This window comes from Cebidichthys violaceus, unplaced genomic scaffold (genome assembly GCF_023349555.1).
Source record: "Cebidichthys violaceus isolate CVI_PGR_0920_01 unplaced genomic scaffold, fCebVio1.0.p SCAF_1, whole genome shotgun sequence".
NCBI lineage: Eukaryota > Metazoa > Chordata > Actinopteri > Perciformes > Stichaeidae > Cebidichthys > Cebidichthys violaceus.
In genome coordinates this window covers 11,503,727-11,521,277 of record NW_027176262.1, presented here as the reverse complement: position 1 = coordinate 11,521,277, position 17,551 = coordinate 11,503,727, and the positions used below count along the sequence as shown (strand labels likewise).

Below are 17,551 nucleotides of genomic sequence, written 5' to 3'. Positions count from 1 at the left end.
GCAGACATTATTTGGCAAAACCCACCTGTTGTGACATAATAATGACATAGTTTATATTCTGGCTGGATGCAGCTCTCTGTTGTCACCGTCCACGTAGCCTATTACCTTTTCTATTACTCAGTTGATTGATTCTCAAACTCTGTGTCTAAACAGGGAAATATGAACTTTACATAAGCCGTGGAGGGGAATTAATTAAATCCCAATCATTTTCACAGTCACAGTGGCTGCCCTCTAAAGCAGTTTGACTGACAAGACTTTTCTTTTTTTTTTAATAAAACGTGTGTACCATAGTGCATAGCAAATATAAAGGGTGAGGTTGATCTGAAGTGCTATATTATTATTTATTTATTTAAGGGGATGTTGCCTACATTCATTCAGATTCACATATATGGGACAAGAAACTTTATCAGAACAATAAACTTGTGAAATTGAATTCTGTATCACCTCGACAAAATTGTTATCAAGACCAGACACACCCAGAGAGAAATTTGACAGTAAGAAAAGATAGCATTAAAGAAGAGGATAAATTAAAGGACAAGGGCAAACAGCAACTACCATCTATTATTTGCTAGAACAGAGAGACAGAGGGCAAAGCAACCTCCTCAAAATAAGTGAAAGAAGCAAACTTATTTGGAATAAGAGACAGAAAGAAAATTTGAGAGTTATGTTTGTGCAGGTCCTGGAGGCAGGCATACATGTCATCTGTTATTCAGTGGCACATTCAATTATAAAGCATTTTATTATTTGACAGTGTTAGGGGGGGAATAATTATAAGCTTGGAGCATGTCGGGCTTGGAACCCCAACTGGCCGAGAACAAATGGCGGGGAGCATTTGTTCCCCGCCTTTTGCACAGCAGTATGTGAAAGAATAGGGATTAACTAGAATAACAGCATCAGCCATGCTTCAGAAGTAAAACCTAACTCCCCTCATCGCCCTTTAATACAAACCTGCCAATCAACTAATATGAGAAAGAAAGAAAGATGAGTTGCTTAAATGAGTATGTTTTGCGTGTGTTTGCATGAGGACTTGTCTTGTGTTGAAATGTGAATACAGTGGGCAGTCTGTTTCGATATCACCATCTCCGCATGGTTTATGACACCAGAAGACAAAAAATACACAGCTTATATCCGGGAAGCAGACAGACAGGCAGGCAGATACGCAGACCAGGATGTTCCAACTGTATGTACGTGTGAGTGGGAGGGACAGTGGGGATGTTTTATGGGTGAGCATGTACTTGAGTTTATTAATTTACGTTGTATCATTCGTGTGTGTGTGTGTGTGTGTGTGTGTGTGTGTGTGTGTGTGTGCGTGCGTGCGTGTGTATGTGTGAGTATGTGTGACAGTCAGGAAGTGTTGGCAGTTTTTCAGGCACGGATGCATGACAACGACTGCAGTGACAAGAGGGATCACGGGTGTGTGGAGGGGAAATAGAACATGAAGAACAAAACAAACAGACGGAGGGGTGGGTGTGTGAGTGCGTGTGTGTGACGGGGGGGGGGGGGGGGTTGAACTGATGGCCCCAGCTTTGCAAAGAGGGATAATATGTCAGCCGGCACTGTGTGTCAAAGCATGTTTTTGACTGTTTTTGTGTGGATTCGGGTGTGTGTGTCTGTGTGTTTGTGTGTGTTTGACATGCGTGTGTGAGAAAGTGAGATGGAGGAAGCCTGCACGCTATCATCAAGCCTCAAAATGACATCACAAAGTGAAAGCGTGCCATGTGAGGCACTGCTGGGCCCGATCCCGTGCTCACCTAACCTTCAAATGACATTAGGCATCCCGTCAACATATGATGAGTCACTGCCAAGCTGATGTGATTTATTCAATCCTGCCGAGTAGCTTGGTTCGCTGGATTCAAATCACTTAGATGGAAGCCATAGTGCAAGGACTGAGTGCTAACGTGCCGGTGCCTACGTGTGTGTGTGTGTGTGTGTGTGTGTGTGTGTGTGTGTGTGTGTGTGTGTGTGTGTGTGCTCTGTTTGTTTTGATTGTTTGTGTGTATGCATCCATCAGACGATTATATGTGTGTGGCTCTTGTGTGAGTGTAACATTAAGTTTAAGCTGAAGAAGCTGCATGGTGTCGGCTACTTTACAGAGAGAAGCTGCAAAAGCCCTGTGGAGCTGTTCGGTTTCTGTGCTCTTCCGTGAAGCATGTTTTTGTTTTAATCTCTCTGTTCATTGTGACCCAAGGGCCAAGATTTTCTATTAGATCTCGCAATTAAAGCCCAGGATATTAACAGCTGGTATTAAGTGGACTTAATAGGTAGAGGGGAAAATAAACCGGTGCTGGGAGCTTTATCACATAGAATAAAAGAAACAACGTTTGATACAATCTGAGTGATGCCTGTGTGCTCCTGTTCCTCCCCATCACTTGCCTGTCTATTGCTGATCAGCCCCATCAACTAAAGGGATTCCTTGTTTTTAGATTAAACAGTACATTACCCAGAACCAGTGCCTCAGCAATCGCAGAATTACTGTAAGCAAGGAACACATAGCAGGTTGCAGGCACAACTATCTGAATGGCTTTAAACAAAGAGACAGGCAAACAAAAATAATCATCTCTCTGAGCCCCAGGCAGCGTCCACCGGAGATCATTAGCTCTAATGATGGTCAATGAATGGCCATTCTTTCACATTGATCTTCTCCTTAAATGGACTATTGCCATGTTTAAGTAGCAAACACAAACAGACAAACACAGGCAGCACCCCTATAAATGAAGGGGAACATGAAAGAGAGGATGCAAACAACTCGTATAGCTATTCTATACTTGAATCGTATATATATGCTTGGTTATGGTAGGACAAAATGAGCATCTCTACCACCTCATCCTTACTTTAGTTCTCACTCCAGATCAACATATAACAGAATAAACAAACACAACCAAAATGAAGACTGAAAGCTGTCAAATCTATAAGTGGGCATGACAAAAACCCTGACTCGAGACGGGTAGCTGCGTGAGGATGCTGATGAGCGTCTTGAGATGATTCAGGGGAAACAGATTAGGCAGGGGAGCAGTCTGGCAGATCATTAGTCAGGGATGTCAGGACCAGAGATAAATGAAGTGTCAGCAGAGGGAGGGAGACAGAAGAAAGGAATGGTTGGAGAAGTTAGGGGAAGACAAGAGCGAGAAGATGGGAGAAAGGGTGAGGGAGGAAAAGGCAGATGCAGAAAGGATGGAATACAGAAAATAATGTAGTGTTCATAACCTATTACAAGCTTTAAGTTAATTGTGGAATTGCATAAATTGTGATTACAAATTGCAATGGAGTTGTATAACAGTAGAAATAACATTAGCTTTGTTTCTATTTAAATATGTGATTCACCAGTATGTTATCTAATGTTAATACATGCATAATAAATCGTACATGCCCTTCTTAATACTCCTTTAATTTATGTAAAAAGTATGCCCATGAGTCATTGCAACTTCAGTTCATTGTTCTGACACATTATTCCTTTAAACCATCATTGACTGGTAGTTCTCAACTTCAGCAAACTTCATTAACTTTAACGCCACTGTAGCAAAGTTTTTCAAACAGATGACTCAAAGTCATTTCATATTCCCAATATGAAAAAGTGACAATATGAATCACCATTCCCTGCACAGCATGCAGAACTCCATATACCCTCTAGCTTGCATTTGAAAGCAGGGCTCGACATTACCTTGTTGAGGCACTTGTCCTCCGGCAGTGTGGTCTCCTAAAAATCATGGTCCATACAACAAAACTGCAATGTCATTTATGTTTTGAGGAAAGTTATTTTTGGATGGGTCAAACATACACAGCACTTCCACCCAGAAGATTGCTCCTCAAGTCCCGTGTGAAATGAAAAGTCAACATGAACTGCGACCGTGATCCAGAAACATAATTAAGAGTGCATTTTAGTTGTATGGGAACGTAATTTTGAAGAGACAGGGATGCCTTTGGACAATAATCTCAGCATTTCTATCCTATTTAGGGAGATGAGATCAATGCAAAAAGAGAAGGGCTGGTTGATCTATTGAGGTTTTTGCTTTATTTCTGGATATGCTGTTGAGGATGGTGGTTTTATAGAGGCGTACACCACTTAAAAGAAATAATGTGGATGGGTATGGGATGGTGGGGTATGGTTCATAACTATCATGAACCACCAGTACTATCAGCACCACCATCATTCTCCTGGGATCTCATTATTCACTGCTCAAGCTGACTACATCATAACAAACACCAAGTGGTCACACATTCGGGCATTTCTGTCAGTGAGTGTACATGTGTGCATGTGTGAATTGGCCATTATGTGAAAAGCAAGAAAAATCACTGGAAGAATCTAAAAAGTCCATATAAAATGATAAAAGAGACATTGAGAGAATACCAAAGGAGACGCACAATAAAGAATAGATATGACGGAGACTTCCAGATTGTGAGGTTTTCACAGAGAGTAAGGCAAGAATTGAGCAGGTGAAGCAACAGCTTTGGGTTGGTTGGCTATAGGGTCCTGACTGCTGATTGATCTCCAGGTGATAGCTGATGTCGGGGCCTTCGGCCAGGCTGTCACTCTCTCTCTTTCTCCTCCACAGCTTTTAAGGTCTCAGTTGTGCCAAATAATCTCTCACCTTCTCTCTCCATTGATTCAACTTCTCTCTCTCTCTTTCTCTTCTCTCTCTGTCCTTCCCATCGTCGTTCTTTCCCTCCACCCTTTTCACCCCAGTTGGTTGGACAGTTGGTTTCTCCACTGCTCTGTTCTACCCTTCAACTTTGCCTTTTAGTTCTCCCACTGCTGGGAAACAACTTACCTCTGCTAAGAGCCGTACGTTTCACACCACCTATTCAGTATGCAAGAGAGCATATTTCTCATGTGAAGGGATTTAGTCTGTGTTTGTGTCTGACCATGTGTGTGTGTGTGTGTGTGTGTGTGTGTGTGTGTGTGTGTGTGTGTATTTGAATTTGAATGTGCTTGTGTGTCAGTGTCTGTGCCCTGAAAGCCTAGGAATTCAGCACATTAGTTTTCTTCAGACATAGCCTAAGGATATTGTGGTGACCTTGGTCTTTAATGTGTGTGTGTGTGTGTGTGTGTGTGTGTGTGTGTGTGTGTGTGTGTGTGTGTGTGTGTGTGTGTGTGTGTGCACGTGTGTGTGCTCAATTGAAGGGATTTCATTTTCCTGTGTGTGGGTGTGCACATGTTCTCTCCGGTTTGTGTTTGTGCTTGTGTGCGTATGTACATGCATACATACAGGCACCCTTGAGGGACACACTTAATGAGAGGCTCATTTGCACCGCTCTGCCTCTAATGATCTATTAAAGTACACTTAGCCAGTAATTATATGGCCAGTCCCGAAAGGCTTATGAGGCCCCACAAGGGATAGCTAAAGATACAAAAAGAGCAGATAAAAACGTGTTTTATGTGATGCATGGGAATCAGTAATATTACGTTCTTATCCTTTGAGTTCATGAACAAAAATATATTAAAAGAAGTAAGGATATTTTTTAATTAGAATTCTTTCCTAATGTGATGGCAGTGGTGGTTAAAATTAAGACAGGAATGAAGTGTTCTTTAAGTTATGTACTGCATACTGTTAGAGAAATTCACTCAAAGCCGATGTAAAAAAATAACTTTTAGAATGATCAGTTCTTATTGTTTAACATACAAGGCTCCGTGAAGTCTGTGGCTCCTGTGTGAACTCTCTTCACACTTGTTATCCTCAGATGTTCCTCGTTTAGCAGTCACTGTGACCTTCTGTAAGGGGCGATTGTATATCTTACTAAATGTCAAGATGACGTTTGCTTGTGCGAAAGGGGAGAAGAACGAGTTCAAGACATGCTACGTAGCTTTATGCAAATGATTCTGTGCAAACGCACTTGTGTGTTATCCGAAGTATAAATATCAGGGACTCAGAGACAGACCTCTGAGCAGCCTTGATGCATGACTTGTATGTGTTTCAACTCTTTCTCCTTCTTGCAAGAATAAATGTCCTGTGATAATTACTTTTACATCGGCTTCGAGTGAATTTTTCTTACAATACTCCATCTGCATACTGCCAACTAAAATAAAGATTAAGTATGCCATTAACAGCAGACTGTTCACACTGAAGTAAACTAAAGCAATACATCTTTTCTGCATCACATGACTGTATCAATCACAATATTACTGTTGAATGATAATTGTTTATCACAAATGTAAATCAACATTACATCTTCCACTCAATTTAATATATTCCAGTATTTTTTTTAAGGCAAATTAAAATTCGTAACTATTTTTGTGTTACATGCTTTTTCCTCTTACTGTAACTGGAGCTTAACAGCACTCGCCATCATTTGTAATAGTTTTATCCAATGGTTAAATCTTGAAACTGTCTGACTCGCCTTCGGACGATTTGAACAACTGCAATGCATTGTGGGGTGGTTAGGTATGTCCAGTAAGCTCCTGGCTCGCACTCAGAAATTCTTGCATATCTATATCCAGGCTTTTCTCGCATATACAAAATCCATATACTATGAAAGTTAAAAGCACAACATATTCAATTTTATGGCATACTTAGTATGAATAGTATGTGAGCTTGCGATTTTGAACACAGCCCAGCAGACATTCTGTTCAGAATTGCGTCATGAAATTCAAAAGCGGCCAGCAGCCCCTCAGACTCCAGTGCCCCATCTTCTAATTAGGCAATAGATGGTGTTCAGATGTGCTTTACAGTTATTTTTTAAATCTCTTCAAATCATGATAAATTAGGTATCATAAGTTTTTGCTTTGCTCTCTGTTTGCAATCTCAAACATTTTTGTCAACTGTCTTTTTGTCTTTTTTTTCTTTAATTGGGCGCACAAGTGAGAACCCAGCTGCAGGCTCAGGCACAAGCGCAGCACAGTCCAAAATGAAAGCAGTGCAGGAGCAGGATGAATCACAATCCAGTCAGACTGTATTTTGGTGAATTTACTAGCGTAGTCAGGCAAAAAGCAGCAGGAAAATGAATTAGTGTGGGTAGGATTGTAATCATAAACTGCAGCAGTCCACAAACTTGTATGTATACAGTTTCTTATGAAACACTTGACTGTCATGTCAAGCTCATACTACAGCCTTTTGTATTGTATTATTTCACCAGTATCAGAAGCCTATGTCTTGGATGAGAGGTCAGAGTTACCCTCTCTGTTAAACTGGCTGAACATTGTGATTTTGCATGTCAAAGTTTAATCCTCTTGAACCCTGCACGGAGTGAAAGAGGCGGGATCAATTTGTGACTGGAGGCAACTGTGGCTCACTGTTTCCTACCAAAAATGAAAAGGCAGTGACTGCACCTTTTATTAGGAGGAAAACATCAGCAACAGGTAGAGTTGGTGCGACTAATCAGAAGTCCACCTTCTCTCATCTGCTTTAAAGGCAGTACATACAGTAGGCCAGGAGAAGAATCAAAAAGCAAAGCACAAATACATACTTTTTGTGTTTTTTAAAACTGCACACCACTTGTGGCTGGACCTCGCAAATCATTCCTGCTGCCAAGGGCAGGTATTATTCAAATGTCTCAAGCATATCTTTCCACTTGCAACTCCCTTACTCTCCCTCTCACCTCTCTTGTGATGTCCTGGGAGCTCATCTTGTCCATCTCCACACTTATAAAAAAAGACAACTCTGGTAAACAGCAAATATAATCCATGGATTATATTTGTTGTTTACCAGAGTTATCTTTTTTTAACGCTAGCAAAGCTAAACATTTGGGATTTCCAGGTTTTTGGGAGGTTTGCACTGGGGATAATAGGCCTCCCCGTCAAAGTCAGTATCCACTGCTTCCTCCTGCTTTGCGCGGCTCTGAGTATCTATCAGTGCTGTCACCCACAGGTGTCTCCACAGTGGAGTGACTCATGCTCCTCTTGGAGAGCTTTTTCCACAAACCTGCTTATCAGTTGTTTGATTTAATGACCTATTCACTCTTTTTGTCTTAACGTCCATTATCTGATTGGCCTAATCACCTCTCTTACAGATGAAAAGGCCATTTTTCTCTTTATCCAGTCTTTAGACAGTCAACAATTCCCTCTGGCTGACTAACATGTGTTTTTTTTATTTGTTTATTTTTTAAATAAGATTTTGGCCTTATCCTTAGAGCTGGTACTACACACGAAATGTGGGTTACTACATGGCAGAGGGAAGTAGTTAGCCAAAATATTTTACCACTAATGTTTGTTCCTTTCATTTATAAACACCGCTTACTTCTCTTTTACTTGTCCATCCAACCTGTTGACCATTGTAACTAATATATATGCACGGATCTTCTCTCCTCTCTTCTGCCTACTCGTCTTAAAACTACCCAGTGTCACCTGCCGCCTCTTAACTCCCACACCATACCTTTTTTTATTTTCTACCTCACCATCCCCTACAACCCCTTCTATCTTCAGAGTTCCTGGCCCTGGTGACAGTCAGGCAGACTGGGCTTGGCCTAGCTGTCATAAGCTAGATGGCACAACAGGCTGCCAAGCGAAAGCTACCACCTGAGGGGGTACCAGGTTCTGACACCTCTATTAACCTTCAGGAAACGTCCATCCCCACTTGCACCATCCCCTCCTCTTCTTCCTACTCTTCTTCATCTCTATATCCGACCTGTCCCCTGTCTGCTGTTCCCCAGGCAGTGAAAAATCAGCTTGTTCCCTGGAGCAAAAAGCCAAATAACAAATACCTGTATTTTCCTCTCATCCTAACCTGGAGCATTTCAATATGCCATGGATTTCTATCTCACTTTCTCAATTATCTATCGGTCTCAGTGTCCTTGTTTTTCCCCCCCTTCCGGTCTCCTGTCTGTCTCAGGCTCTTTCTGTCTGTCTCTCTCTAATTCTGTCTAGCATTGCAATCCAGTATTCATATAATGGCCTGTATGTTAGGAATAGCATATGGCCAGTGCAAAATGCATGGTTCCGTGCAGTGATGCATAGCTAAATGGTGGGAATGAACAAATGGAAACAGCTTTCTCATGTCAATCAGCCGGAATAATGGGAGTTGATGAAAGCTAAGTGGGGCGGATTAAATCGGATGTAAACATATTTGATTAACAGATGCCCTTTTTACCTTGACAATGATTCGATGAATCATTTGGGGTTATTTAAAGTGGATTATGACAGAACATGACAGTTCTCATCAAAATCAGCTGCATTCAACCAATAATCTCTGTCTGTCTCTCTCCCTCTTCTCACTTTGCCCTGCAGGAATTCTCTTTACTCCGACTGGACGACGTGGTGGACCAACGAGTCAACATAGTCGGTTTTTCAGTCTTCAACAAAACTCATCCCTTCTTCCAAGATTTTGTGCTAAGCCTCAACCGCTCCTGGCAAGAGAACTGTGACCATGCACCCTTCGCTGGCACCCCAGTTAGTACTCACACACATGATATCAAACACACACAGAAAAGACCAATGTTACTCATGCGAATAATGGATGATGAACCCTTTTCATTTTTTTCCCTTATCAAATCCAAACAGCGTTCTCTAAAGCATTATTCTTCCAGTGTATTGCTGTATCTCAAACTCCTCCACTAAAATACTGAAGTCATTTAGATTCAAAAGTGCCTCTGAAATATACAGGGATGACATTTATCCAGTTAACTGTTGTAATTGCAGGTATTGCTGAAGGCAGTTGTTGTTTCCCAGATAGCTCATTAGCAGTGTTTGCCACCTTGCTTATTGCATTTATAATGGCATCCTCCTTGTTAAACTTGCTTCAGAGGAAATGCAATGCAAAAAGGGCAGCTTACCTCTAGTGCACCCCGTCACCCCTTAAATCATCCACTGTTTGCATCTGAACATTATCTGTAGCTCAACATTTAACATACCATCCCTGCATATTTGAATGAGGGACTTCAAAAACAGCCTGAAATAGCCTAGCCACTTTTTACATATGAAGACTTTTGCAGGTTTGTATAAATAAAGAAGATAATTAAAAAAAGAGATAGAAAATGTTTGTCTCATTCGGAACAGTTTTTTACATTTGAGCCAACCATACTTGACAGAAGAAATGGCACTCGTGCGTGAACATTTTATATTCTCAGCATAACTCTCTCATACTTATTTTATGAGATAGGCTTATCAGAGTTTTCTAGGACCAGTTCAGCAAATAAATGTCTTAAATTACTGAGAGCCACCTACTCGTGAATGAGCTCTTGTTTATGAGGCCAAACTTTATGAGTATTATCTCAATCCCTCTCAAAGCTAAACTCTCTCACCCATTTGTCCCCAGGTGCCACTCATAAAAATGGCATCTGAGAGTAGCAAGAAGAACTTCACCAGTTATTAGACTGAATTTCTGCTCACAATGTCCAGTAAAGAAAATCTTACTGTATTAGTTCTTACATGCACACATACACATTATATGAATCAATATGTAACCATCAACACCATCAATATGTGTTGTTTTCAAACATGTATTACTTTTCAAACTAACCAAGCTTACAGTATGAATGTATAATAAATAAATAATTATGTATTAATGACAATAAGGAAAACTAATAAATAGTGAAGTCTTCAAAGTAATTCAATTTGAAAATGTATTGTATCATTTAAAAAAAACAAAAACATTAGAGAGCATTAGAAATGACTGCCAACAAATACAGCAAGAACCAACAAAAGCATCTAAGTGAAAAAAACAGTGCATATTATCAGGAATTATAAATTCAAAAAGGGAATAATGAATGAATTCCTCTGCTGTTAAAAGAAAGAGAAAAAAGCACAGCCATCACCCCCTTCTGCTTCACACAAGCTGGGCGGTGAAACAGGTTAAGAATAGTTTTAACACCATGAAAAAATGTTGTGTTTTGCACACAGCAGGTTGCTCAGATACTTCTGCGCCTGCGGCAATTAGGACTTTTGACTAATTAGCTAATAACTAGAGAGAATAAAGGCTGATGAAGGCAGAGCAAGAAAGTGATTAACTCATTTAGACATGCACATAGATAATATGCTGTCTTTTCATTAACAGTAATTAGGTCTGGAAGGAAATGTAACTGGAGCTCATACATACAAGAAATGCATAAGTGACCTCTTTACGTGTGTAGAGCTGAGACATTTAATGCATTCAAAGATAAAGACGTGCACCATGCTAACTGATCATCAAAGTTCATCAGAGAAAATGCAACCATGTGGCATTTAATTAATAGGGTAGGTTCATAAGGAGACAGATTTTACAGGAGATGAATAGCTGTAGGACAAATTGTGCTGCCTGTAAATATCTTGCAATTGTGTGAACATATTTATATTCTCAAATTAGCTTCGTGGAAAGTGGAAAACATCAGTTACACAAGATATGTCTGTATTTGTTTAGAGAGCATCAAATAAAACCAAAGTTTGAAAGATACAATATAATCTTTTGTGAAAACAGGCCTAAAATAGTGAAAGCAGCTCATGTTGGCACACAAATGGAGTACACCTGTGACAGAGGAATGGCTATGACAAGATGTTTATGAAAAACTGCAAAAAGTATAAACACCTGGGTGAACTTTAAGACCTACAAACCTTCTCCTGAACATTCATAGATTTAGACTGAGAGACCTAACACAGTAGCGTGTCCCTTTTAGTCTGGAGTTGTCGTTTGCTAATGTACAATGGCTTCAGAAGCATGCAAAGCTTTGTGATGTGTTTTTGTTGTCAGGCTCTTTTCAGTACAATTTTGCATTCCACTGTGATTCTATATATAATCAGCTGAGACACTCAAAAGACACTGATTTGAACAACCTGGCCCATATAAGCTAATTTTCTCATATTGCATTTGTAATAACATACAAACAAAAGTTATGAAAGATTCATACCTATTGTACGAATCATGTAATATTAACTTTCTGATCCACCTACTCATACAGAACATTATTTGCCTGGCATTGTAGATATCATGAGATGCGAGTGGAATATAAGAAACACTGTAAAACTGTCATTCTCTTTTTAATGCTGATTTAATGCCCACCAAGACATTATTGTCATATGGCAAACCTAAAATGCATCGCCTCCTGGTTGTAATGTCTTCACAGGCTGTTTGTGTACACCATATTGCTCTTAATGTGCAATCTACCAATTATGTTAGACAATTCAAGGTTGTAATACATCACAGGTTTGCAGTTTAATGGCCTATTGTGGTTCTCTTTGGTCTCCAAATTTTGCATTACGATCCCTCCCAGCATCAATATCCACCAAACATCAGGGCAATTTAATTTCTCTTTCCATTTCACAAATGTATCGCACTGAATCTCAGACTCTCCCCTAGCTTCTAATACAGTACAATAATCATGTATTATAATCAAATGTACATCGCAGGATGCCGTGGTAGTGGCGAGTAGGCTGTTTGTACAGGGGTGATGAGAGGAAGAGCTGCCTCTCCCAGTGTGCCCTCGCTGAGAGAGGCAGGCAGTAATTGGAATGGTCAGGGTGTGCCAGCTTCATTGGGGATAAGAGTGGGAAGGACAGCGTCTCTCCGAGAGACGGAGAACGAGAGGGAGAGGTGGTTTTCAACGCTGTCAGCAGATCAGAGTCTTTCTAATGATCTAATGGAATAATCTCACTGCCACTCCAGGGATAAGTTAACCCCTCACTGACCGCTAACCACTGACATGTTACACTTGCAGTGTGTGTGCTTTGAGCTTTTGCAGCTTTGTGTGTGCGTCAGTGTGTGAATATATAATGTATTCACCTTCTTGCCTCCCTCTCCCTCTGCAGCTCTCCTCAGCGCTGCTCTTTGATGCGGTGTACGCGGTGGTGGCGGCGGTCCAGGAGTTGAACCGTAGCCAGAATGTTGGCGCCACTCAGCTCTCCTGCAAGTCATCCAAGATCTGGGAGCACGGCACCAGCCTCATGAATTACCTGAGGATGGTAAGATTGCCTCTGCTTGACATCAGGAAAAAACAGGCTTGACCCCTCCTCATCTTAATTAAAGGAATAGTTTGACATTTTGGGAAACATGATTATTTGCTTTCTTGAGTTAGATGAGATCATCCACTCCCTTGTCTGCATGGTAAATATAAAGCTGCAGCCAGCAGCTGGTTAGTTTAGCTTAGCGTAAAGACTGGAGGATGAAACAACTCACCTTGCTCTGTCCAAAGATAACAAAACCCACAAATTGTTCTATATTTTTCTCTGTATTATACAAACGTGATACAACGTGTTGATTGGTGAGCTTTAGAGGTGCTGGTAGGTGGATTTTGTTATCCTTGGACAGAGCCAGGCAGAGTTGGGTACTAACGGATTACATGTAATCAGGATTACGTAATCACATTTTAAAAAATAAGTATGATTGACCCAGATTACATTTGTAAAAATGTTCAATCAGATTATAACTACATCATCAAGGATTATTTGATGACGTCTATAAAATGTACATTTATGCCAGCATGTTTTTATAGGGGTAATTTGATTTAACCAATTCTAAATGCTGAATATGTTACACCGTTTATCAAAGTACGTTGCTCCTCATCGTTTCATGAACTAATATGTGTTTGTGTTTTTTTTAATGATGATTCATGGATCCTATTACTTTTGTATTTACATTCAAAATTGAAAATGAACATTTTGAGAAAGAGCTCCCCTTGAGTGACAAGGGCAAAGTCCTCTATGTGGCCATGGATTAAAAAACAGCAGCAACAAAAGTTTACATCAAAGAAACAGCATCCCACATGTTCTAGAATACATCTAAAAATAATGTTAGAAAAAGATTATGCGTGGGATTTTTTATGACTGCATCTATTTTTTGTATAAATTGCAATATGTTTGATTTTGAAGTAGCCAAAAAATATTCATATTATATAAAAAATGTTTGTAATCCAATGGATTACATTACTAATTACAAAAATTGCCATTTTATTTGTATTAAGTAACCCTGGAGCCAGGCTGGCTGTCTTGCTGTCTTCAGTCTTTGTGCTAAGCTAAACTAACCATATGCTTATATTTAATGCATAAAAATGACAGAAACAATTTCCTAAATTTAGGATTTCACATGTTTGTGTGGATTTTGTTTTATCAGATATCATTAGACAATGTCAGAGAGCCGACCTTGTTGAGATCTTCATTATTGCTTCAATTATGATGCATATTCCTTCATTATTTTAGAGCCAATATATTTTCACTGACTGCTGATAATACTGTGTAGTCTGTGTTTCATCTTATTTAGAGGTATGCTCCCTATCAATTTATCTCATCGCTGCATTATACTGACAGACAATAGAGAAGGAGAGAAAAAGATGAGCTGTCAGTGAAACAAATGTGTGATCCTATTACGGAGAAATGACTGTAAGTGATTGGGCTATCAAAATACTTAAATGTGGCATGTATTTGATGTCAGACTGTTTGTATTTTCTCTTGGAGAAAGAAGACGTGACTAATGGCTCATCTGTTTTGCCGTAAATTGAAGATATTACAGCTTCGTCTTCATATCATTATCTAAACTTGACATATTTCAAAAAGCTGAAACTGAGCCAGTAGTGCTAATGTAGCCTCCAGTCATATCCATATAGGTGCTGCTGAGAGGGAAGAAGGCAGGATTTCTTTTTAACGTGTTGCTGTCTCTGTGTTGGATAGGTAGAATTGGAAGGTCTAACGGGCCACATTGAATTCAACAGCAAAGGTCAGCGGTCTAACTACGCCCTGAGGATCATGCAGAACAGCAAGGATGGCCTAAGGCAGGTAATGTAACTCCCAAAGCTCATAGCAGTCTTGAATGAATGAATGGAAACGATATGTGTGGAGAGCAAAAAAGGCGGAATGCATTGGTCGTAATGCAATCTGGAAACCCACCGGCAATCTTCTGACGATGAATTAGCTTTTTGATGGTTTAAAATTAGCTTGACTTGTGAAACAATCAGGTCGTACACGTAATCTCTCAACTCCAAATCCAGTCTCCCATCTAAGGTTACTTATCGAACTGTAAACAATGCGCAGCAGACAGAAAAGGAAGCCCAGGCCCGGATATCCATTGACTACACCAGAGCCCAAGAAATATAACCCCTCGCCACCAGAGGCTTATCCGTTGTTTGACTGATAGCCGATGGGTTCGGAGATTGTTTCAGAAGTGGCACACAACGATTCCTCCCTTTTCTCTTTAGATAGACACTGGCCATCATATACCTGTTACTGCTGAACAGTACTGCGCAGCCCTGATCTCAGTAGGGCGCTACTTCTGGTGTTACAGTTGTCTTTATGGCAGTGAGGTAACTCAATCTGGATCGTACAGCAAGGAAACGTGATCAAATTTGCTCAAGTGACATCTTCCCAATTATCCTGCTAGAAGTGTCAGAGTGCCAGAGGACAATATTAGGGATGCCTCATTGAAGGTGCTCAGAAGCCGATTTTATGGAAAAAATGTTTGAAGTTAAAACAGAATTCAGTTGGTGTTGACTTTGCTGCTGCTGCTATTACTGCTTCTACAGATATGTCTCTGTATCTTTGGATAAACATTAGATACATAGTTGAGGTTGTGATTCTTTACAATAAAATAACAATTAGTACTAATTTAGTGCAGCCTCACACAATTACTATACCAGCAGGGATGTGTGGGTGGTGTTGATCAATACCAATCACTCCAGTATTGCCTCTGAGGATACTGGGATTTCAAGCTTCCTACACAAGCGGTCTTGTTGTGCTCTTTCATTTAATAAAAATGCTCTCCATGCACCACAGGCCATTTCAGTCTATGCCCTAAACCACCTCACACAATCTCTGAAACTGGTCTCCCCTGACTTCTCTTTGCCTCAGTTTCACACCAGGGGACACTCTTTCAAATACTGAACACTTTCTTCTAAATTGAACACATTTACCAGGATTACAAGGACTGAAAGTAGTCAGTAATGAAATGTAAGTGACGAGAGGCTTTGAGCAGCTTCGAGTACTGTCTGTTAATGACTACTGGTGCTCTATGGACTGTATAAATTGCTCAGGAGTTGGTTAGATTATGACATGGGATTCCAATGTTTGATGTCAAATCTCTGTCTGAAGACAACCTGATTGAAAATCTTTTTGTTTGGGAATGACAGATGTTAGAAACATCAGCAATATAAGAACAAATTTCCTCTTATTGTTGTTCATATCCAAAGTGTATTTTTATTTTGTTAGTACCCATTGATTTATGGGATTAACCAATGTTTTATTTTTTCAGTGAGATTTTTTTTTTACAATTCAATACTCTTATTAAGATAATTAAAAGAACATACTGTTTCCACATCCACTAATTGTCCATCCAATGGAAGGAAAGATCATTTTTAAATTTGGGAAATATAACTCATGAGTATCAGATAATCAAATGTAAATTATTTTGCTAAAGTGTAATTAGAATGATTGGATTATTACATTTGTGGGCTAAAGGAATATTGTACGTCCAGTGATCCCAGTTAAGACTATATAAACCCTCGGATGACATTGTGTATATGTTCAGATTCTGAATGGCTTACATTCTACTTTTTGATTTTCTTCTAACTGACTCTGGAAAATCACACATTTACTTTGTTTAGGATTATATTTAACAGTATCATAATTTCAATACTGCCGAGGTTCTTCTTACAGACTTTTTTGGTGGCATCTCTCAAATTCTTCGGCATCAGTATTTTCACACGGCACAACACCTGCCCTTATGTAGTGTTTAGGTGTTATTACACAATAATACATAATAATGATAAACAATCTGCACACGGCTCTAATTCGTGACAAATTGGGATTCACCTTTAAGCACACTTGAGCTGACTTCTCTTATTTTTTAAAGAAAATAAAGAGGGAATATAAAATACATTTAAGAGAATGTTGCAGCATGAGACCTATTTCCTACATGCTTTATTTTGTAATTGGTAAGCTGTAAAGCTCATCCAGGTTCATCCAGTTAGTAATGAAAAACCACCACTCTCTCTTTTCAAAAGGCAAGTGATGATCAATAACCTGATCTCTCTTTTTTATTCTATTTATCAGCTACATGTAAAACAACAGTAAAGACAATGGTGGGCTCCTTGGTGTATTTTCTCATGCATTTCATGAACAGTCATGGTTGTCAAAGTGAAGGGAGCTCATAACGCAAGCTCTCAGCATCTGAGGTTTTGTGGCCAGTAAATGCTTGTCTACAAACACACAATGACACACTATCATAGAGCAACATCTGCTCCTGAATACAGAAGTTCTTCCTCTTTCTCCTCAGCCCTTCTCATTGTCTCTGCCTCTCCCTCACTCATATTCAGTCCATACAATGAAAGGATTACACCTGACTATCTGCTTGCATCTTTTCTTGTTATGTGTGTCTTATTATGCGTGAACGGCAGAAACTATTTTGAGTGGCATCATTTTTATACACAGTAGCTGACATGGTGTGCTAGCTTCAAACAGCTTGCTTCTTAAAACCCCGTTTTCTATAAATGCCAGCGCGTTTGTATTTCACATTTCATTTTAAATGATGTAAAGCGATAACTGTAATCGCTCAAGTTCATGCTTTTTCACAGTGCTGTACCAAGTTATGCATAGGATTTCCCCGAGAAATGCCTGTCTCACCCTGACAGCTATGTTTTCTCTGTTGCCATGTTGTGGTTTTCTGTCAATGCTGCATTGTGTATGATCTAAATGAACTTATCCATAATCCATCAAACATTCACCACTCTGCTA

The 17,551-nt window shown here is 39.8% G+C and overlaps 1 protein-coding gene across 1 annotated transcript in view; it reads left to right on the top strand.

Annotated features, from left to right (window-relative positions):
* grik4 (glutamate receptor, ionotropic, kainate 4) overlaps positions 1 to 17,551 on the top strand; it is a 286,850-nt gene that overhangs the window by 222,624 nt on the left and 46,675 nt on the right. The window contains exons 9-11 of the mRNA XM_068710683.1: positions 9,155 to 9,316; positions 12,644 to 12,796; positions 14,498 to 14,602. Coding sequence (XP_068566784.1) covers positions 9,155 to 9,316; positions 12,644 to 12,796; positions 14,498 to 14,602 — 420 coding nt within the window. The remainder of the gene's footprint in view (positions 1 to 9,154; positions 9,317 to 12,643; positions 12,797 to 14,497; positions 14,603 to 17,551) is intronic.